At 37.4% G+C, this 24360-nt stretch overlaps 1 protein-coding gene across 14 annotated transcripts in view; it reads left to right on the forward strand.

Moving 5' to 3' along the window:
* Positions 1-24360, forward strand: part of DMD (dystrophin) — a 1316389-nt gene that overhangs the window by 1207330 nt on the left and 84699 nt on the right. For 10 of the 14 annotated variants that reach the window (XM_062600033.1, XM_062599961.1, XM_062599984.1 and 7 more), the window contains one exon: positions 23892-23953. In XM_062600033.1, the coding sequence (XP_062456017.1) occupies positions 23892-23953 (62 nt within the window). Of the gene's footprint in view, positions 1-16906; positions 16988-23891; positions 23954-24360 lie in introns of those variants that run through there. The other 4 variants (XM_062600043.1, XM_062600051.1, XM_062600056.1 and 1 more) reach the window with 1 other exon arrangement.

Below are 24360 nucleotides of genomic sequence, written 5' to 3' on the forward strand. Positions count from 1 at the left end.
ACTCATTTACTTGTCCTTAATTTGTATTTTTTAATTCATCAAAAACACAAATACTATTTGCCCAATCCTAACTGGTTTTCTGAGCAGTTATTTCTCTGAAAATATTTTATTTTCCCCATCAGCATTATCACTTACATTCTGCTATTACTGAAATCAGCACTCATTTAGCATGGCTCAGTCACAATTTTAAACTCTGTCATACCTTTTCCTATACTGTCAGCCTTGGGAACTTTTTTATTCCACCTTGATATTAAAAGGAGAGTCTGCTTTCAATTCCAAGTCAAGCTATAGTTGTATTATTCAAAAGCTTCCTTTGGAAAAAAAAAAAAAAAAAAAAACAGAACAAAATCCTCATCAGTGGTAATTAATTTTGACAGTGTGGGCTTTGTAGCAATTCACAAACCTGTACTTTCTGCATCAGCATTCCTTATTATTCTAATTAAAGTGGAACATTGTGCCCTCGCCAGTCATTAATGGGTTTTCATTTTGTAAATGACATTTGCAAAAGTTAAAACGGGCAGTTCATGTAAAGTCCACAGGCAAGAGCGTTAAAATTAGCATCACCATAGCAACAGTCTTCCATCATTAGCATTCAGGGCAACAGAAAATGTTTTGTTGTGCTTTTGTTTCCAAAAAAAGATTTTTCTTTGTCATTCATGAATAGAGAGGGACAAAACCCATACAGCTCAGGTAGAATTATTATAGTCACTCAGATGTTACTGTTCCAGAATTTCCTGGGTTTATGAGGAATTTATTTTCCGGGACCAAGGCTGAATTTCACAATCCCTGCAGCTGTGTATGTCTAACCTCCTGAGCGACATTTATTCGTTGCCAGCCTGCTGCTCAACAGTACAGTTTTATATGAAGTCTGTCACTTGTGCTCAAGAATCTGTACTAAGTAATGGATTCTGTTGAGACTCTCTAAAAGACACATGCACCATGAAACACGGTCAATGCCCCGTCAAGAGCAGTGTGCATCTGTTCAGCACTCTTTTGATGTTTAAATGATGCTATATATATATATGTGTGTATATATATATATATATGTATATTAACTCCTCTCTCAAGAATTGAAATATAAGTACATACATCAGTACTAGTGAAACAACATTTAAGTATCATCTGGTTTAGAACTAGGAGAGAAGAAAAGCATGCTCCCCATAAGTGAAGTCAAGGTAAATTATTCACAAATACCCGTGATTGGGAGAGGTGATGCTGGATATTTTGTTGGGGGGGGGGATGGTTAAAGAGAGTATAGTCATCTGGGAGCATGTTTGGTAGCATATTGTAGCAGTATTTTGCACTTTTAGAAACTATTAGCACCACATCTCCTAAATGCTCCTTGCGGCATATGTCTTGTTCAAACAAAGGCATGGGATCACTATAGCTGAAGCAGTATTTGGCCTATAAAAACTGATAATTTATGTGTAGGCAGAGAGAAGGGGGTAAGGAAAGTAAAGGGGGTGATGTTAGGGAAAGTAGATGTTGAAAAAGGTGAGGTCAGCCAAAGGTCTGCATCTTAAATTTGATGCATCCTGTCCTGTCGGTAACAGCCACAGATTAAAATTAACTAAATGTTCTCTAGCATTATGTCTCTGGGTTTTAATTTGGCAGAGAAAACCTTTTTCTTTCCTCAGCATCTTGAAATATTTCATTTTGCAGACTTTTGCAGAGAAGATTCTTGGATGTGTAAGCATACTTCTGTGCGTTGCAGAAACGAGGGGTACAATCCATTCCATAAAACATTTTCCTGCATTTTAATATCACAGGCCACATTTTCATACAATTGTCACCTTACTAGTACCTGTCTTTTATTACTGATGAATTTCTTGGCTAGTCAAACCTGTAAAACGGGAAAACCCTTAAAAATGGTGAATACATATGTGCATGAGGAAAAACTGGGTTCAAGTAAACAAGAAGCTGTCCATGGTGGGTTGACTGATGGCATTTGACTTGTTATTGCCATAACTCTGTGGTTTTGAATCATCTATGTATCTTTCTTTCCGTTTGCTCAACTGCTTATTTTCTGCCTTTTACACAAGTATCTTTTTGCTAAGCCAGGTTAATTTTTCACCTTTGCTGACTCACTCTGCTTGTTTCCTTTTTGCTCCTAGTCAGTCAGAGGCTGTCTAGGAGATCCAGCATTTTACACTTTCCCTGCGTGAGCAGGGAGGTTGGACTAGATGATCTCCTGAGGTCCCTTCCAACCTTACTGATTCTGTGATTCTGTGATTTAGACTTCTGTCCCCTACTGCAATGAAGATACCTACTGAACTGTAGTATTTTGCAGCATTTTGCCATTTCTTCTTACATAAATTCAGTGCTGAAATGGAACATCTTAAAAACAGAATAACTTTCATTGAATCTATAATTCAGCCTTCACTGAACTAAAAGATTTAGTGTTTAGCATTCTGTCCAGGCGAGTTTCTTTGTAAGTCTGAGTGACTGCAATAATAGTTTCTTGCAATACAGAATCTTAAAACCACCAAATAAGTACTTGCATGTTTTAAATCAACTTCGAAGATGTTTTTAGATTATTAGTTATTTACAGACATTAAATTATACCATCATTAGATTTACTTAAATTAAGGGTTTCATAGCCTTTCATATTGTAATGATTTCAGGCTGAGAGGCCATTTCTGGGAAGGATCAGTGAGGGTTTACTATTTTCCATTCCAGACTCTGTTCGTTCAGGGGCAGGCCCTTTAGCGGTGCAGTAGCAAATAAAATGTGAGAATATTGCCAGATTCTTGAATACACAAAGTGGGTAAAGTTTGTTTTCGAAACACAAGTGTTCCAACACACTCGTGTGTGTCAAAAATGCTACTGAAGCTACTCTTTTTTCGTTAAAGATTTTTCTGCATTTCCCCTAGAAATACAGAAGACAGATGCAATTCTTTGAGTATGGATTTCAGGTATGCTATATATGTTGCACAACTCCCTTTTAATGAGTGTGCTCTGGGAGGAGAATTAAGTGAATGAAATGTCCTCAACTTTCTGTTTCCTGTATTAACCTTTTAAAAATCATATTCAGCTTCACCTGTTAGAAACACTGGAAAATGGAAATAAGTGGCTTGCAGCTGTTTTCCAAAATGTATCTGACTGTGAATTTTGTAGTGGAAGCTAGAAATTTCAATGCTTACAGGAATTTTTTTGAAAGTTTAGAATAGTAAACACACAATACATTTCTTTTCCTACCTATAAAATTATAGAACAAGTGATTTGGAATAAAGGAATCTTGAAATTTTGCTGCAGTTTTTAGAAGAAAATTTATTCCAGATTTCTGCCACTGAGAGCGTTTTGGCCAATAGGATCCTGCTGTTGAAGAACACATTTTATCCCAGTACTTCAGTTCACTTTAAGTATCACCTTAAAATTAGAGGTTAAAAACTGATTCCCAAAGCTGTCTTACTGATGAGCTCACCACAATTTTCAAATACTTGTTTGAATTCTGACTTCTGAACTGAGTTATTTTGACATAAACCATCACTAGAGGCATAAATGAAAAACACCAAGAGGTTATCTTTCTGACCACAGTTGAACTCAGCTTTATTTCTTCCTTTAATTACTGCCTGCTAATTGTAGTGTTCATTTTTTTTCCTTTTAATACTGCTGTAATATTACCAAACAATTTAGAATACTTTGCAGACTGTCTAAATGCAGGCAGCATTCTATTTCTTCATATTTGACCAGTGTTTTTCTCCTGCACATTACTGATTCATTTGTTTCTCTGCTATTTTAACTCTGTTATGGCACAAAAGAAAGGACAAATGCACTGATATGGTCATTGCAGGTTAACGTTTGCTTTCATATGTTATTGTTTCTTTTCCTGTTTCCAGTTTGAGGGGCAATAAGCATTTCATCACACTCTAACAGCCAGAAACAAGCAGAAGAACCTACAGACTGCTCAAAGTTATGCTGGGGCCAATTTAGGCCCCAGTCAGACTTAATGTCAGAAGTTGGAAATCCAATTTAGGTTCTGTGCCAACAGCAGCTTGCTTGGATTGAAAGATATGCTCATTGATTTCAGCAAAATTACTTCTTAGCGTTGTAAAAGGGATCAGAATCTGACTCTCAGCATTTCCTCTCGTGTATCGTGCTTTTTCACATCAGTGCCCAAAGTATTGTGGAATAAACATTTGCTGCTGGCAAAAAAATGAGTCTATATCTGTAAAAGTTTTTCTCTTGAAAAAAAAAAAAAAAAAAAAAAAAAACGAGCGCAAAACCCTTAGCACAGCTTTGCTCTGGGGGGTTTGTTCACAATCCTAGAAATAAGGAGCGGAAAAGACTCTGTCAGTTTGTATCCTTTATGCAGCTCGCCAATGGTGTGCTCCCCATCGTGGAGCCGTGCAGTCGTCTGCTTCCGTTCTGATGGATTCAGACAATGGAAGTCCTTTCTCCTGTATCTGTCCCTACGTTATTTTTGCTCAATTGCTTGTATTTGTTACGCCTAGAGGCCTCCCAAACTGTTTTTCTTCTTTGGTACATGTAGTCTTCAAGGACTTGTCAACTTTTTTCCCAGCCAAATTAAATTTCCTCTGACTTCAAACAGATTTTTGGAATCTTTACTCACTCTTCCTTTTTCTTTCGGTTATGTGTAAATTTATCTCCCACAAAGCTTCATTTAAAGTCCTGAGAGCCTGCCACTGCTCTGGCATTTGCAGACTGCAAGGTTTGCTCGTCTGTGCTGCCAGTTCTGCAGCAAGTTTCAGCAACGCTGATAAAGATCACCACTGCCTTGCCTTGTCTTGTCTTGCTGCAGCCTGCGGTTTTTCAGCTTTCCTCAATTCTCTCTTTACCAGGTCCTCCCAGTAATTGTTATACTTTTACACCCACACACTTTCCTTAAGCTACTGCTTTTTTTTTTTTTCTTTTCTTTTCTTTTCTTTCTTTTTTTTTTGGGGGGGGAGGAGAAGCTAGACAAAAGAGACAAAAAAAAAAAAAAAAAAAAGAAAAGAAAAAAAAGAAAAAGAAAAAAGAAAATCCCCTAAATGTAAGAAACTGCCTTCTGCCCCATTTTCCTGATAATATTTCCCTGGCTAATTTGCTTCCCGCAATGCTTGCTCTCTGAGCTCAGCCTGTTGCAAGGCTCAACACTTTATCCAAAAACACAGCTCAACTGTATTCTAATCTGTTCCCTTCAGGTCTTTTGACACCATCTTAACAAATTGTGTGATGTGTCTCAGGCAGGGCATCTACTGCAACCTTTTTGTTTCAGAACCTTACCTGAATTACACAGAATTTCCTTTTTACATTTACTGAAAAAGTAACACGTCCGCTGGTGAATAATGAGAGAAACTCTGCAGCAAAATAAGGAGAAGAATTTTGGTGTTTTAACTGTTCATAAACGTAATATGCAGTGACAACCTTCTATACCGCTTCACCAAACAGATTCCTGTTGCAAGTGAAGCCGAACAGGTGGTAATGTCCAATCAGTGCCTTGTTATCACTGAGAAGCTTTGATCTACCTCATGTTTAATAAATAAGATTCTGCATTTTGATCACCTTCCTGCTTTTATATCACTTGTGTTCCTGAGACTTAATTTCCAAAAATTCATACTGATCTTGCTGATCTTTTTTGTCTATTAGATTATTTTTGATCATTTATTTATTTCAACATATCTACCAATGGACAGATGATACACCAGATGGTTTTTTGTTTGTTTGTTTGTTTGTTTTTTTCCTTGGGCTACATAAGAGACTGACCAGAAATCCATTTGGGATAAGATACTGGTTGATGGAAAATGCAATTTAGGGTGAAAGTTTCTACATGTACCCCCCACTCCACAGCTGTATCATACCTAAATCTAGTAAAGACTTAAAAATTCTATTACAAATAAAATAAACATGAAAGGTTCCTTAGAAAACAATCTCAATTCTACTCTAACCTATATAAACTAGTCTAAGGTTACTGCTCTAGTATTTTTAGTAATTTTGTGCTCATATTACTACCCAAATTCCATGTAGTTACATGTGGTCAGTTTGATTGTGTCAAGGCAAAGAGAGTCAGATCAAATCACATTTATAAAAAGACATTATTGAAACCAAGAATATTTATACAGGAAAGGAATATATCAGAATAATAGCAAACAATAGTGCTGCATCACTTATGTACAGGGTTTTTTTTTTAGATAGTGTTCTTTATCTTGTATCCACTGAAATGAAGCGGTAAATTTCCCATCGAATTATGTAATGTCAAAGTTTAGCACTTTATTAAATGTTGAGTTAGAAAGGGGAAAACTATAGGCCAGACACTTCAATTAATGTATAAAGGATATTTTAAATTATCTTCTTAATTGCAAATTACACTAAAAGACCAAGTAGAGAAAAAAATAATGCCAGCATAATGACTTAAATTAAAAAAAATAAGAACTATCTTTCTTAATGTTGAAGTTGGTGGCTAGAATTGATCTATATAAACTTTGTGCATCTAGGAACAAATGAATCCTTGAAATTAAAAATCCATCAAATCATTTAGGTGAAAGAAAGGAAGAGCCTACCAATGTCAGAACAACCTGTACTTGCTAAGAAATGCAGCCAAAATTTTGTTTGGAAGTAGAATTCAGCTCTGTATGTAGTTTGTGATGCACTAAAAAGGTCGGAGCATTGCCATTGCACACCACAGCTTTATAGCTTTGAAACTTGGCGGGATGCTGTCATCCATGTGAACACATTAGTGCCTAAGAGAACAGATGAGTATTCCTAAGTTCTACTTTTTTATTGGTTTCTTTCAGACAAGTGCTACCAAAGCCATTCCTTTGTATATAACAAAACTTTTAATTAAAAATACCTCCAGAGGCCAGATTTTCTACTGGTATTTGTTGGAGGTGCTTCTTGAATTCAGTAAACCCTGTCCAAAAATCTGCTAGTTTCCAAAATTTTTGAATGGAAAAAAAAACAATTCTTTTTCCTTAGAGAATGTGATTGCTGAGGAACTTTGGGAATTGCATGTAGAGCATTCAGCATACTTTAAAATGAATTACGATATGGCTGTTATTCATTGACCATGAATCATTTTTCTCAATTCAGTTGCTTTCTGTATAGAAATCCACTATTTTAAAATACTTACTTTCATTAATAGCTCATCGCTTTGGTAAGATCATGAAGAAAGAACCTGATGAGGTAGCACAGCAAAACACTTGTGATAAATTCTACTGCATGGCATTTAAATCAAGGCAGTTTGAGCTGATCTATATCTCTTCTGGTTCATCCTCACTCCCATTTTTTTCTCTTTCCAGAATTTGGGTCTAAGGTACTCTCTAGTTAGTTACATCTTTGGGTAGCGATGTCTTGCAGCAGTGTAAATATATGTTTTGGTCATTTACTGTGATATATCTCTTCTTCAGAAACAGGCTTAACTGGTTTCAAAAAGATACCACTCTGCTGGACTGCAGGGCTTCCACATGAGATCAAAGCATTGGAAATGAAAAGAAAGTCAATAGAGCAATCACGCCTTAGATCCGCAGGAGCACTACCTAGGAAGCAGAGGAATCACATGGCTGGTCTGCGTTAGTGGGATCCAATTTGCAGCCCTAAGAACTAGTGCTACTGTGCACAATTTGGCCCCATAACAATGATTATTCTTGGGGCAGAAACTCATAGCAGCGTAGATACAAAGTGCCACTAGAAAGTCTGGATAACCAAAATATTGTCAGATTTGGAGGGCAGGTCTCCCTTGGCTCTTCCATAAGTTAGATCATTCATCTAAATGTCAGCATGGATATAGTCCAGCTGGCCTTATTTGTTTTCTCCAAATTATTATCAGATTTCCTTTTAATTCTTGATGTACAATGTTAACAGGAAAATGGCTATCAAAAATAATTTTCTTCATCTCTAACACAACAGGGTACACCACCATCACTAAATGATCATTTTTATTGCATATAATTCCTTTTAAATGTTTAAAAATAAATTTTAGGAACAATGAAGGACAATGTTTTCTTAGCAACTTATAAGAAACATAAAAAACATGGCATAAAGTCTAAAACATTAGAGTACTTAGTTGTTGCCTACCTTAGAGAGGTGTGGAAGACTATTTTTAATTGTGATACTATACTCACAAACAAGAAATGTGTTTTTTCTCTTTTGAGTCTCAAATTGTAATTCTTATAGTAAAGCTAGAAGAATAATCAGTATGGCAAGCTACTAAAAATAAAATTCTCAAAAGGTTTTAGTTTGGTATTAAATATCCTGATTTGATAAAACCAGCGGATTAGATGGAGTCTAATCCTTTATTCCCTGCTTGGGCTTTACTTGGGCAAAACTCCTAGGCTGTCAGCTTCTGCAAATCTTTGCAAAATTGTTTTTATCCTTAATAAATTATTTGCTCTGTTAGTCACCTTAAAAACAGAATAAATTGAAGGACATGGGTGGAGGGATAGTAATTTGAGAAATAATGACTACAGATTTTTAAGAGTAAGAAATAAGACAACTGCAGAAATGAAGCAATGCAAAAGCAACAAAAGATTCATTTTTGAATATTGACAAAAAGTGTAATGATCATAATCAAAAATAAATTTCATTGCTGCAGTATAAGAGCATTTATACACGAAGTATCTCAACCCAGTTTTTATTTAGCAGGTGAGGTAAAGGTCTTTGCTTCATTTTCCATGGATTGATGCAGATTAATGTAAAGGTACTAACTGAAGTGGCAATAATGGTTTGCAAAATGAGGTTTGCTTCCAAAGCTGGCAAACATGAGCCGATGCTGTTGAAAGCAATTGGAGAAAAACAATTTACTTAAAGAGAAGAATGATAATTTAAAACACTGTCTGATTTTCTTATTTTAGGATTAAGGATGAATATTCAAACAGTTGTAATGTTTTCTAAGACAGGAAGTGTGAGTATAAATGATCCTTCTTTCAAACTTTAGGGACATTCAGAAAAATCATCTTCTGAACTGTAGATAATATGTTGTTATTCATGCCCATTAAGTTCATGTCAACATAAAAAAGATAGTAATATTCCAAGTTGTGAACACTATGAAATGAACAAATGGTTTGGATCCTGTGCATGCTCTGCATCTGTAGGATACATATAAAGAAATAAGAGAAATCTCGGTTGCATTTAATTTACATTTTTTTTCTTGAGAAGAAGGTAACAAAAACTATGTTGTGATATTTCTTATGGTTGATAAATATGGAGTTAGGCACTCTGAATTTTTTAAATAATCAGCACTGTGTCTCGTGTGGTAAGGATGATGAAAAAGATGGGTAACTCTGCTTAGCCCTAGTAATAAGAATTTTCTGTTTAAGTCTGGACTATTTGAGAAGAAGCTGAAGAAGATGGTATTTATATGGTAAAACTGTAGTAGGCTGGCATTTCTGATGTGTTCAAGCAAGATAAACTGAAGCAACAGTGGTGTAAGAATGTTAATTTGGACTGTAACCAAGGTTCAGATCCTTAATATTTTAGGGGTGTGTCGATTGTTCAGGATTTAGATGGCACTTTTGAAAGCAGTTTCTTAAAGATGAAGAAAATAGTTCTATATCCAAATTTGCAATTTGTTTGATTAGTTCAGTGTGGGTAAATGCTCAGTATGTAAAGAAAGAATATATTTCGACTGATTTTGAGGTCCATACAATCAACATTTTCCTTGAATTAATAATGGACTGTGGTAGGTCTTCAAAGTCATCTGTGTGCCTTGGGTCCTCTATGTCAAGGCCCTTTGGCTTGCATAAACAGCACATCTCTGATTTTCACTGCATATTTTCCATGGCTAATTTGGCTGGATTGCTGGAAGGAGAATCTTTAGTTTGTATGTTTATTCTTTTACTAAGAGATTCCATTTAATGTATAATACCTGAGATCAGAGGTCCAAGTGAAGACATGCTGGTAAAACTGTAAGTTATTTAAAGCCTTACTAGAGGCACTGTGAGAGGTTTGGCTGAATTCAGGCTTCTAAAATACTGAAAGTATACCTAGGCATTCAGTTCTATTAAATGCATTCCCATTACTTGACTTAGTTAAGCATTAAGTTTAAGCTGTGAAATGTAGTTTAGCAACATTTTTTTTAAAACAGTTATCACCCACATGATTCTTTCCTTAATTAATTGCTAACTACTGTGTCAGATATAGAAGCGGCTACACAAAGATACCTAAATACAAACACTGGGAGGGCTACTTGGTTGGAAAGAACCAAATCATACTTAAGTAAATGGAAAGAGCAAAAGCCATCTGGAATTGTATGAAGCATATGTCAAAATATAAGTACTTGAACTTGCCACAGGAGGCTTGAATGAAATCCTTTCCTTATACTTACTTAAGAAATATTTTTTTATCTTACATGAAAATTTTTTCATGGTCCACCTTTACTGAAGTATTTAAGTGTTAACGTACATTTAGATTGAATTAGGATAAACAGCTGATACTGATTCATCTCTTTTAGGAAGCACTAGTTACTGTAGATATCTCTATGGCTATACTTACTTTAAACAAATGTATATATATAAACATTAATCTTTAGTATCTGGGATGGACAACATGAAACTATTGCTACTTGCATTTAAAGGGCAGTGTCAGAGCTGTGTGAGCAATTGCCTCATTTTGGAGTCAAATTAAATTAAACAAAAATACATTTTGTCATATAATATTGTTTTGAAATGAAATAGTCTTGATTTTAGAAATGTCAAACAAGAAGCCTTTACTTTCCAGAACTGTTTTCTTGTTGCCACATTTGACCTTAATTTGTGAGTACTTTCACAACAGTCAACCTGATGCTGCTTTTCTATGCAAGTAAACCTTGAGAAATGTCACTTGGATCAGAGGAAGAAGTTAGCCTGGACAGAATTACTGGTGAGGCTAGTTAGCTACTCCCTCTTTCCATTAACTCGGCCACTCTGTTTTTCCTCAACTGTAGAGTTACACTTTCCTCTAATTTCTGGACCCCACGTAAGACATTGAGGAAGAGAGAGCAAATCATGCTATGCGAGAAGAGTAAGCTCTACTCACTTTACACCAGGTATTGGGAGACAGAGCACAGTAAGGAAGCTAAAGCCAGTCCTTTTTTGAAATTAAACCAGTGCAAGTCACATCAGGGCTCTGCAAGGCCCAATCTGGCAAAAGGGTTAGGAGTAGCCCTCAGATTTACCATATTTGTTAAGGTTAACAGCATCAACATGTTCAGGAAGATAATGGGAAAACCTAGTGTGTACATGCAAATAGTCAGGGACTCTTGTTGTCATATGAATTATATATTATAATGTTATGTATATTATAATAATTAAGGAAATATTGTGGTAGTTATGACAGGTTCAAAATATATTTTAAAGCAACAAAAATGACAAATTATGTGAGACCACAGGAAAGCATCCATTGCTAAAATACAGACATGAAAAGTGCATGTATTAATTCAAAGGTGCCAAGTTTGCCAGGTTAGAGGTCTGATTGCTTACCTGCAACTGCCATAAAGTGCACTACATTTCATTGTCCTTTTCTTTTAATACCTAGGTGCAGTCTTATCATTGGAACATTTCAGCATGTAAACTCCTAGCTTAATCTGAGTGGCTTTTTTTCCAAGATGAATATTTTCCCTTCAGTATAATATTTGCGTGGAGCCTTTTGGAAAAATGTCCTCAATAAAAGAGAAATGATTTTAGTCATACAAACAGACCTAATAATGTCAAAAATATAAATTTATTGGAAAGCAAACAAAAAGTAAATTAGTAAAAAAGGCAGACATCTTATCCCTTTATCTTCTGTGGAAGACTTGAACAGAGTGCTACTTGTTAGCGGCCTGCATTCCCCAGCTCGTACATTGGTTGGTAGCTAGCATCAAATTTGCTGGGCTCTGGGTTAAGTAGGAATATAAGATGCAGAGTTTCTTGCTTTTGAAATTTATACATTTATAGGAAACGGTAGAAAAGTTAATAATTTGGGAAGCAAATCTTCTGTGTTTGCAACATGATTTTACGCAGAGAAAGAAGAATATTGAAAAGAGGCAGTTGAGCAAAATTTTCTGAAATTCTGCTTATTTTAATCCTCCAGGAGGCAAAACAGTCATTTATTACTAACCGAGCATGCAAAGAAAAGCAAGAAATAGAATTTGCCTTTGTTGTTTTGTTTAATTTATCCTTATTAGTTCACATTTTTTCACAACCTTACTAAAATGATAACCATTCATTTTGCCAACATGGATTCCTCAAACTAAGAATTTACTATAATTATTATTTTTCAAGACTTATTTGTAGATTGTAAAGATTAGATGCAGTTTTGCTTGGCATAAGTTTTCTGTTGCTGGTAGATCTTAAGACTTTTTATAGTGTTTTTTTTCCAGTTAGCTTTACTCTTGAAGAGGCTTACTTCAGAGGAATTTTTAATGCTTTTATTTATCTAGTGTTTTGCCAACATTTTGCTTCTTGACCTTCCTGTTCTTGTGACTATTCATACTCCAGTTCTTCTCCATCCCAGAAGAATAGGGGTTATTCCTTTCTTAATTTACTTTATTCCTTGTGGTTTAGCATGGAAGGGGGAAAAAGAGCTTTTGATATTTACAGGTGCTTACCTGAAGGGCCCATAACACTGGTAGAAGCTAGATGTGCTATCCAGGGCAGGCAGTGATGCATGAAATCTTATTTAATCCCGGGAATACCAGTGTTAAACTCTGTTCCTCTTCTCAGGGCTTTATACCCCACAGCAGCCTGACAACCACTCTGCTACTGTATTGTCTGTCTGTATTCTCAGTTTCAGCTAAATAACAATTTTGTCCTCTTCAAATTAGCCTTTCCACAACTTAAAGAGGACAAAATTCATCTTATGTATTTAAATGAGAGGAGCCCTATCATTCCTCTTTTATCAACGGCATGCAATGTAGAGTGACAAAAGACACAAACTGCACCCAAGGATACTCATCTTGTTAAGATGACTAAGATTTCTGTTTTAATCAAGTTTCTTTACTATAGTAAAAGTAAGTTCAGCTCACAGAAATTTGGTGAAGGAATATGGAGATTGTGCCATTGTGTATTCAGCAGGAATACTCATTCTTCTGTTACACGTACTGTGTAGCAACACTTTCGTACTGTGCATTAAATAGTTGCAAGCTTTGTAATATTTACTGCAAAATTAGGTTTTTTATAAAAAGAGAGAGGGAGGGATTCCTCTTTGTACTCTCACTGTTCCAAGAACATCTCAGTGAAACACAACAGGTGAATTCTTTCAAGCACTACTTGCCAACTTACACACTGCCTTGCAGTGTGAATCACTATCCATCTATGTAGAGAAGCATCTGCTTTGTGCAGGACACAAATCAGGTTTCTGTCTGAACGTGGTATTCTCCTTCCCCAAAGCTCCCGCTGTGTAGATAACTGATTTTAATAATTCTATATAGCTATGAATGTTTTATTAAGTCTTCAATTTACAGTACAGTGTTGAGGAAAATGAATGAGAATTTCACTGCATTTACAGTATTTTACTGTGATTACAGGGGTAATGTACAAACAGCCAAAAAATGCATCATCCAAAATCATATTCTCTTCTTGGCTCTTTTGAGAGGGCTATCAACAAATGTGGAAAAAATCCTGGAGGTATCAGCCCTTGGAGCATATTTAAAACAGATGATCCAGGAAAGTGTCATCATGCCATCCCAAGTGATTCTTAGTATTTATTTATACCAAGGAAAAGAAAATAGGCTCAAACAGCATAACGGATTAGCCAGCCCAACACAGGGCACCACAATGCCTTCTTACATGCAACACAAGCACTTGATAATCCACTACCCAGATAACTGAGAAATAGTAATGCTACACTTACAGGCAAGACTACGTGCTTCACAGAACTATGGAAACAAGACTTAGTTAATAGGGAAATGTTTTATCTTTACTTTCAATGACAGTAAAAATAAAAAAATGTGGCGGTAGTTTTCTAACTCATCAAATCAAGTGCTAAACTTACAAACCTGTACACTTATGTCAGCCCTACTGGTTTGAGGCAAGTCCCTATACTTTTGTGCATCCAGGCTTCCATATCTGTAAGGTGGAGGTAGTGATGCTTATCTCCTTCATAAAATCTATGAAGATTTGTACCCAAAAAATACTATTTAAGAATTAGGTATTTTATGTTCATATTATTATTCTTAATATTCATTTAAATCTGTGGCTGAGTTCCAAAAGAAATGTAATAAAATTCTGAGGAGAGATATGAGAATTAAAATATCAGACTTCTCAAATACTTCTCAAATTTCAGTAACCTTATGGACAGCAGGTATGACAATCATATCACCTGAAAATCCATTTCTTCCTTCTTTTCCTGAAAGAGTTTTAGAACTAATTATTCTGATTATTTAAAACCTTTACTGAACGCAGGTTGTCTCATTTATGGTGGGTCTGTGATTTCCCCTTAAGCACCTGGTGCTGGTAGATGTTGGAGAGAAAGATGCCTTGACTGGACACAGTCATACAGTACATAACTACAGTGTGGGAATTCCTAAGTTCTTAAAATAAACACTGTTTTCTTTCTGATTAGAGCCGCTGTTTAGGTGTACAAATTGACTGACTAGGCTGTGATTAAGAAAAACACCACAGGGAATTAATATTCTGCCTACCCTGTAATCTTGTTTTACTTTCTGCAGGAAGGCGACTGTCTTTTATCAAAAAAATGGCTTAAAACTAAGTATAGTGTAAAGATTTACTTCAGTTAAAAATGCTCCAAACAGGAACAATTTAAACTACAAACAAAATGTATGTTTATAATAAATTATGAATAGTTTAAAAATAATTTGGAATCAAATTGCCATTACTTGTTTATAGTATAAAACAAAAGTCTCATTTAGAGGTTGATCAGAATAGCTAAAAGCTTTTGTGAATTTGCAGACCACAATCAGAACTTTGTTAAATAGATTGTTTATGAAATCAAATTAAAAAGTCAATCGGCCTTAATCCCTAAGTCTTTCAACTTTCATGTTTTCCCCTGGATGTTCTTGAGTGGGTAGTAGTTTGATTTGGGAGATCAAAGGGTTAGTTTGCTTTTCAATTGAGGAATGACTCAGAGTTCCCCTTTATTGTTTTTTTTTTTAAAAAAAGTGATGTGTGGGTGTAAGTTAGGGGAAAAAAGCCAAGAAAATGGTTTCACTAATTGGGGTTTTCACCTGCTGTGAGTCTAATTGAATACAATGCTCTATTTGTAACTCAAGGAGAAAGAAGATTATGCAAAGTATGAGAATTTCAGACTGTTTTTAAAATTCTTATTACTTGGCACTATTGTATGGGAAAGGAGACGAATGTGATAAAGGCAGCATCAAGCTTCTGTTAAGGTGGACCAGGAAACTCCAGAGGCAGAGTGAAAACTCAAGGAATGTGTACCGTGGGTATCAGTGCTAGTAATTCTTGAAGGAAAGCAAACACTTTTCCTGTGAAACCATAGGCTTCAGGCTAAAGCTACAGTGAATTCTTTTGTATTAAATAGGCAACTTGTTCTGTCATTTTAATAATCATAAAGCTCATCCCGATGAATATGTAAAACGTTTTTTAAAGACACTATGTTGCAATAGGTGGAAAAGAGCGCTTTCCTGCTTCTTAAAAGTTAGGTAAAGATGGGAAAAGGTGAGACTGTTGTTTTAACACAACTGACAACTTTCAGCCCATTCACCTCAAAATGAATATATCTAATAATCTATATCTAATCCAAGGTCCACTGAAGTAAACTGAAAAGCTCTCACAGACTCTGAGCTTTAGGGTAGCTATTTATCTACCTACATAGAACTGAATCTTCTTTTTCTTTACATTTGGAGTAGTGCTATAGATCCTAGATAGATGAGAAGTGTGAATCAGACCTTTTCAGTTTAATCAGATTATCTAGAAACTATGAGAATCTGAAATGTAATTTCTTTAGGTTTTTCACTGGCTTTTGGGGGAGGGTATTGAACATTGATCATCTTATTTTTAATGTTTCTAGGGGAGGAAAGAAAATAGGACTTTCCTTAAACTACTTGTTGAGCTTTTTATAAAACTGGCTAATCCAGATACCTTAAGGAGAGCTCTAAATATCCTAATAGTTATGATAAAACACCAAGCTCTGTGCTTACTGACATCTGTGTAATTGGAAAGCAGTCAATGGGATATAGATGGTGTGGGTATTACAGATGAGATGAATTTTCCCTGCTTCTAGATGTGCATTTTCCCAGCATAAAACAGGGACCTTTTTGGCAGGTCTCAAAGGCACCCCTCTGAGCGGCTCTGCCCAGAACGCATAATTCGTAAGGCTGGAAAAACTGCTTGGCAGCACGGATGGTCCGCGGGCTTGGTTCTCTCCTCAGCGTTGCGTTAATGGATAAGGGATGCAGGCGTAAGGCGCCTGTGAGAAGGGACTAGCTGCAGGGATCTGAAATGCTTGCGACACCCAAAGGGGCTCCCCAGCTTGTGTTTTTCTGGCGAGTCCAAAGCAGGAATACTCTGCTCTGGAATACTCTGACCGTTAACTTCCAGCGAAATGTGACTTATTTCCTCTTTGAAAATTTCCGAGGGAGAAAAACTGCCCTTTCCCGCTAGGACAAGACAAACAAACCTGTAGAGGTCGAACTGCCCGATTTCCCTCACAAATAAGACTCGAAGCGTGGAAATCAGCGAAGCGAAAAGCCACGCCGAGGCCCTGTTTTCCACCTCGGTTTCGGCGCATATTTTAACCAGCGGCTCTTCCCTGCGCCCGTTACGGGCGAATTCGTGCGCCGGGGAGAGCAGGGCACCTCCCCGGCGGGGCTGCCCGGGACGCCACGAACAGCCCGCCCCGCGGGGCCAGGGGCGAGCCGGGCGCGGTGCCTCGGGTTCCCGCAGGGCGACGTGCCACAACTGCGGGGGGCCGGGGCCGGCCGCAGCGCTGCCGCGGACCCCGCTCGGGGGCGGGGCGCGGAGGCGGAGCGCGGAGGCAGCGCGGGGGCGGAGCGCCGCGCCCGCGGGGCCGGCCGCAATGCTGCCGGGCGGCTGGCGCTGGGCGGCCGCACTGCCACTGCCGCCTGCCCCGCGCCGCGGATCGCCGCAGCCATGAGGGAGCAGCTCAAAGGGTGAGCGGGCCGCGGCAGGTGCGGGCGGGCGCCGCGCGCGCCGCTGGCCGCGCGCGGCGGTTGGGCGACCGTTGGGCGACCGTTGGCGGGCAGGCGGGTTGGGCGTCGCGAGCTGCTCCGGCTGCAACGGCCGCGCCCGCGCTTGCTCTGCCGCCTGCCCGCGGCGGCGGGGCTGGGGCTGGGGCTGGGGGGACTGAGCATCCTCCCTAAAGACCGTGGGGAGAGGCGGCGGCCCTACCTTGCCTTTACGGCACTAGAAAGGTCAACTTTCTGCCTGATTTCTTCTGGGAATTTGAACTGACATTTATTTCAGTGCTTCTTTTATGAGACCTCAGTTTGGGGCTATATTTGGCTCGTTGGATTGTGTGGGGCACAGGAATGTGAGTTTACACACGTAGGAATATTTGTGCATGCGTGTGGGTAGGCTAATACTGCTAAATCCTGAGGAGGAGCCAGGAAATCATACATGTGCCAGAGATAGTAAGTGCTTTGGGGGAGGCTCAGAAGAATGAAAATTTGTTCTTTTTAGGGCTCTTCAGGTCTCAGAGGATAGTGAGATGCTGTAAAGTGTCACCTATGTGGTGTGTAGTGCATTTTGTAACTCGGTTCATGAGTGAACTTCCATAGAATTCTTTTAAGCGTACAGATATTTAGAGCAGTGTTACTTTGTCTGGTAATTCCATGTTTGAAGTCAGTAACCTGAAGAAGTGGAGTGAGGGGTCCTTCCAAGTTCTTTCATGCATGTTTTGTGTGCTGTACTTCTTGTGATTGTGTGGGGCATGATGTTCTGCAACAGGTATGTTAAACGACAACATCTCCTGGCTGTGGCCGTCAGCAGGGTCCCAGCTCTCCTCTTCAGCCGCAGTTGGGCTGAGAAGTGGTTTTTGAGAGTGTATGCATAGAAGCTGGGGAAACAAGAAGCTGGGTATATGTAGGGTCTTTGACCTTTTAGCACTAAGGAGCTGGTTGAAGTCGTCGTTGTTTGCGCCTGGATTCGACAAGACCCTGCAGTGAAATTACTTTGGCAGAAGTGGAGAGGATAAGCTTTGCAAAGCAAATAGATCAGTGGACAAGTAACAGCTGGAGGGGCAGGCTCACCAAGCCTTAACAACTGAGTGGTAATCTTTGCCCGTGACAAAGTGTACAAAATAAATGTTTAACATCACTGGGGAGAAAAAAAGAGTTACTATTCAGTACTTGGTAGTTGGTATTTGCCCTCCTGCTACCATTCATTTCCAGTATCAGCATGAACTTTTCATGTGCATTCGTGCTTCCCTTCAGCATTCTGATAAATCTCACAAAAGCCAATAAAACATGCTAAAGTCACATTTTTGCTGAAAAGACACTGATCTTTGGCTTAAACAGAAATAATCTCTGTGCATAGATCACTGGCCTCTAGATTTATAAATGAAAACAGTAGCCCTTTGTAAAGCACAAGGGAGTGCCACCTTTTTACATCCCTGTCTAATGCTTTCCACAGCAGTAACTTGTTTTGCGCAAAAAATTAATGAAACAATGTAAAAAGACAGCTGTTAAGTCTTTCTTGCAATCACTGTCATCTATTCTGAAAACATTTTTATTTTAGATGAATGGTAGAATCTATTCATAGAAACAATTTAAGTTGCATTTTTGTTAGTTTAGCTAGACCCAAACAGCTCTATCATGTTTATTCTGGCTTTTTGACAGCAATCTAAAGGCAGTTGTAATAGCCTTTTGCTCATCTTAAAGACAAAAGGTGAAAGGCATTGTAAATTGGTGTCGTTTGAAATTAGATCCATTCAGTACACTGTGAAATTCTTAATTTAATTCTTTGATAAATGTAAGTATCTATTTATTGCCACCTGATAAAATTTCTTATTCTATACACATATATACACATGCTCATCTAGTTCTTACTACATTTTTCAAATAAAGGGTAAGGGGAGAAGTGCAGCAGAATTTGCTGTAATATCACAGATGAAGAGAATGTAATAGTTTAAAGTGGAGTGTGCAGTTGCAGTCTCTGATTGTAGACCCTGAAGCTTAGCAATGAATAAACATGAGAGACTGAATCTTAGATACAAAAACTGAGAGAATAAATAAAATCAAGAATAGTTAAAATGTTTGTGAATGTTTCAGTTTGATGCATGAAGGAGTGTTTTAATATTGGGGGTGAGGGGGTCATTTTTCTCTACTCTTCCTGCTGCTGATGTTGCTCAAAGGCAATATAAAATGAAGGAAAAGGAAATAAGTGTATATTGTCCAAACAATTCAAGTTATAACAAAGGAACTGTAATTCAGGTTTTCAATCCTATATGTTATTATTAATATGTTATTAGCTGTAACTGCAAGGATGAGAGACAAATCTCTGCTTCTGGCAAGAACAGAGGAATTTGCACAGGCATAGTGTAACAGAATTCCCCATACAGAAATTATCCTTGCTAATTTAGTATGATTATCCTTTAATGAGGTGGTCCTACAGTTCCCAAAGGGTATATTAAGTGAAGACTATGTTTTCATCCCACTGTATTATCAGTGTATTTAGTGTGCCGGTCACACCAACACTTAGGTGTCACCATTATCCATTGCTGTTCTTCTCCTTTTCAAACCTGGTTTAATTTTTCTTTCCACCTTTGCATCAGGTGGAAAAAGGAAAACAAGCCACGTGAGCGCACTTGTTTTTTATTGTCATTATTGTTGTTGCAAAATCTTCGTGATTTGAAAGCTAGTAATTAATTAATTGACCTAAGTGAAAAGACAAATTGAAAAATGTATCCTGTGAGCATACGCAATATTGTAAAACTATTGACTATGTGCATTAATGTCTTCATATGTTGGCAATTCTTTGGAAAAGCATCCTGAGTGCCTTTTTCTGCACATATTATCGCCCTACTTTTAACTGCTGCTAGCCAGGACGACTTGCAGTACATTTCTTGTGTCTTTCAGACTTGCAAGCTATAACGGGCCTTGTTCACTGGAGTTTGAAACTCTGGCAAACATTTTGCTGCAGATCTATTAAGGATGCTACAGCATTCCCAAGTGTGGCTGAGACTGCCTGGAACTGCTGAGCTGGCATTTCACTTTAGATGGTGTTCACAATAAGGGCATACACACAAATCCTCCCCCACCAGTCCAACCCCAAAGCTCACAATTAAATGGCCTTTGAAAATGGCAAAGAGGCTTATGAAGAATAGTCTCAATGGAATCTAACCTTTCCTTGAGCTGCACTTGTGTGCAGAATTGTTGATAACTTTCTGGGCTGAAAATGTTCAGTTAAGAGGCAAAGGCTTTTTAGCTGGAGTGAAATAGCTGCAGCCTTCTTGTGTTCTGCATGTAAAGTACTAGTAAAATCTGCCCTTACTCTTCACGGGTACAGAACCTTTGCAGAATTCACAGCGACCTAGGTTCAGTTTTCTTTAAAACATTCAGTTTCTTGCAAGCGCTAAGAAGTGTGCCGATGGCTCTTGAGTCTGTCCCTTGCTCTCTTACAGGATATGAAGTTCAGTAATCTCTGCTGAATTGCCAAGAATCATAATACAAACCTGATATGGGGTTTTCTGCCCATCACCCAGTCATTGCTTAGATAGCAAAGGCAAGAGTTATGTGAACACTGACTTTATATTTTTACCCTAAACAAAGATCTATTTTCTTTAACTTGAAACAAAGTGGAGGGTGTGTGTGTGTGTGGGGGGGGGGGAATAGAAGGGGAAATTTAGCTACCTTACAAATTCTATCTTTCTAACCTGTAGATGAAGTGAGGAAAGCAGCTCCTAATAAAAGGTACATTTCTGAGGGAATTAATTTTATACACATCAAAGAAAAGCACACCATATAGCTGGGGTTATTTACATTAACAGTTTATGAAAACAGTTGAAATCCAGTATTTTTCTGGCAATGGAAATTTTATTTACAAGATCTTAGGGGAATCAATTTATGTATTTTCCAGATGATTAATAAATGCCATAAACTTAATCCATACACACTGAAATTCAATGATACATGGTTAGGCCTTACCATAAAAAAAAAAATCAATACAAATATGATCACCCATGTAATGTTGAAGAGTGATTAAGCGTAACAGTTTTCTACATCTAAAATGATCCTTTTGTTCTTCTCTTCCATACAGGCATATGATTCTAGAATTCTCTATGAATATTTGCTTACAACCTCTTTACCAGATATCTGATGGCTTTAAAATATTTTAATGGGGAATCAGTGCCTTTGAAAACTACCAGATTAACAGCTATGGAATATAAAGTGATATAGTTTATCCACAGAATAATCTGAGGCTTCCAAACTGATTTTACAGGGAAGATTAAGCAGAATATTTTCAGACCCTTCCTGTAACTCTGTGCATAAGTTCTTTTTTTCTTCCATTTTATCTTTAAGATCTGACATATGAATCAATGGCACAGTTGCTATTCAAGTATCTGACAAGTACTTCACACATAGCATTTTAGATAATAAAGAGATGCGGAGAAAATGATCAGCAAAATTCCTAAGTTTGTTTCACCGGCTTCAATTCAGCCTTCAATTTGACAAACCCATTTATTTGCAATTCTGGACTTTTTTTTTCCCTGTAATAGCCCCATTTGGGGGCTACCTGTCCGCAGGGAAGTAAGACAGGAATGTCAGGCTCATGCCTCATGAGCTATCGATGTGGAACTAACATTGGGTGCTAACGAACTGCGGTCACTGATTTATGGATTTGAATGTTTAGTTGGTTCAGCAATCCATTTACCTAAATCACAAAATCTCTCACTACAGAGTTCCTTTGCAATAAATACACTCTCTTCCATCAGGCTGCTACAATACATGCAGAGGCTTGTGGTAGCCAAATTTTTATGGCATCAGTGTATAAATTGAACTGCTTCTGTTTTACCACAAAAGTGCATTTTAACTGGATATGCTAAAAGCTGTAGAACCTTCCCTATATACCAAACATGGTAAGAAATTCAGAAACTCGGATGGGGTTGACTCAGATAAGCAGGTTTTCACTTTAAGCTACCAAGTTGCTGCATTTGAGAAACAGACAAATCTCAGATTACTTAATGTGATTGCAGCCACCTCTCATTGCACTTGTAATTTTTTTACCAAAGCAAAGAACAAGACTACTTCAGGTGTTCCAGTGTCCTTCTCCCTCTTTCACTATCTTTAGCCACCATAACTGGGAAGAGCAGATGCTGAGGTTGATAAAAGTTTCCTTTTTTTTTTTTTTTTTTTTTAATCTTTTTGTCCAGGTAGAGCAACACTGTGCCTGCATTTTTCCTTAAGCTTATTGCCTATGATCTCCTCAATTTTATTCTTTCTAGCAATTACCAGAGCAAAATCTGGAAATCATTATACACAGCTCATGAATATATGGATGGGGCAATAAACTGTTCACTGGGATCAGGTAAATAGCCAGTCTTTCAGATGAAAATTGAATCACAGTAAGAAACATGTCATGACTTTTCCTTTAGTAGTGGTCATGTTGAAGTGTTTTGTTGAAATCTTTACCCCTTTTTAGCCTAAATTATACCTGTGAGGATGTGCTTTGGAAAGTCACTGCCTTAAGAAGAACTCAAGGACAGTTTGTTCTCTAAAACAACATCATTGTATTGGTTTCTTAGTGCACTGTTTGTTATACAAGAGCATTCAGTTTGCCCCCTGGGTTGTGATTTTATCCCCTGGAGCTACAAGATGTATGTTACAGTGACTCTAGGCACTGTGGATCAGGTCCTGCTGTGTTTCATATTTTCCTCCAAATTATGAGTGTGTGTTGGAACCAGGATGTCTGCTTTTTAAGTACAGGGACTGCAAATGGGATTGCAATTACATATATTGGGTATACTTTTCAGATTTTTTTTAATGAATGCATATAGTCATCTTTTAATATAGCTGAATACTGTGTGACCAGGTCTTTAGTGAATACTGAGTAGATAAAGAGAATTTTATTTCTAAGTTTTCCATGTTAATGGAAGCAGGATCATACTATGTATATTGTCATTTAAAAAAATCATAAAATATGTAAACTTTGGAGACATGAGTTTTTATTACACTAATGCTTTATTTCGTTGACTTTCTCATGCTCTGCATGTCTTTTGGCAACATATTTTGTTGCAAAACTAAAGATTGCTAGCTTCAATGCAGAGATTGTCCAATTAACATTCTAGTCATACTGCAGAGTTTCATAACCCCATTTTAGTTTTTTCCTGGCTTCCCAACTGCTCTGTCTCCTGAAACTTATCAGGGATCTCTCAGGCAAGTGAAAGGGCCTGGGAGTCCCACGAACCAACAAGAGGAATAAATAGCCTTAAATAAGGAGACCATCAATATGTGGGGTACAACACATTGGCCTGAAAAGCAGTATAAGACAGTGGTGATTCAATGGAGTGTTATGTGAGAATTTACTACAGATGTTTGGAATGAAATGAATAGATTGCAGTTGTTGCATTTGGTAGCTTTTATGCAACATACCTAAAAGAGTAGAAAGCGTTCAGAGTAAAACAGGTCAAAAATACAATGGATGTCAATATCTGGTGAGAACTTTCATAAAAGTTGTTGAGAACAACTAAGAAGTTTCTAAACATTTGTCCTCCAATTTGGGATGATCCGTATGAAACAAAGACTTTTTAAAAACTAATTGGTGTGTTTACAAATTCCCCAAAACATTATGATATAGATAAATATTTACAGTGTTTTTAATGTTAGCTGTACTTTTAGTTTTACTTTTGGAGCTCACGCCTAAATATAATGCTCCACAATAACAGCTAGTTTTGAAAGAAGGCATGTCTACCACTGATGAGACTCTCTCCTTTAGCAGCCCAGAATACCGGTGATATTCTGGGACAGTATTGTGATACAGACCTTGGACTACTCTTTGTGCAATGGAAAGAGAAAATCCAGCATTTTGTTCTACTAACTTTTGTATTTTGTGTTGTAGCCATGAGACACAAACCACCTGCTGGGATCATCCCAAAATGACTGAGCTTTACCAGTCTTTAGGTAAGACATATCTACCTTTTATGTACCTTCTTTTTTTCTTTTTTCTTTTTTTTAAAAAAAAACTGAATTAATTATTAAGACAAAGATTTCCAGGAGTAGTAAAATAAAATTAAGTGAAAGAGAGAGGCTGGTGCTTAGATCAAGATTAAATTTTCTGTCAGAGAAATATGTAGGCTATAATAACACATTTCAAACACACTGTAGATAAAACTGATATTTACATTAGCCTATTTGGAATGTGCACTGGATTTACTAAGTAATTGAGGTGCATTGCTGCAAATTCTTACGAGAAAAACTAAGACAGATATTAAAAAAAAAATCATAAAACAGAAGTATAATTGTGAACCTTTTCACTCTAATCTGTTTTACAAAAGGCAGATGAAAAATCAAACCAAGCTGCTGTTAAT

The sequence above is a fragment of the Rhea pennata genome, chromosome 1 (genome assembly GCF_028389875.1).
Source record: "Rhea pennata isolate bPtePen1 chromosome 1, bPtePen1.pri, whole genome shotgun sequence".
Classification (NCBI taxonomy): Eukaryota; Metazoa; Chordata; class Aves; order Rheiformes; family Rheidae; genus Rhea; species Rhea pennata.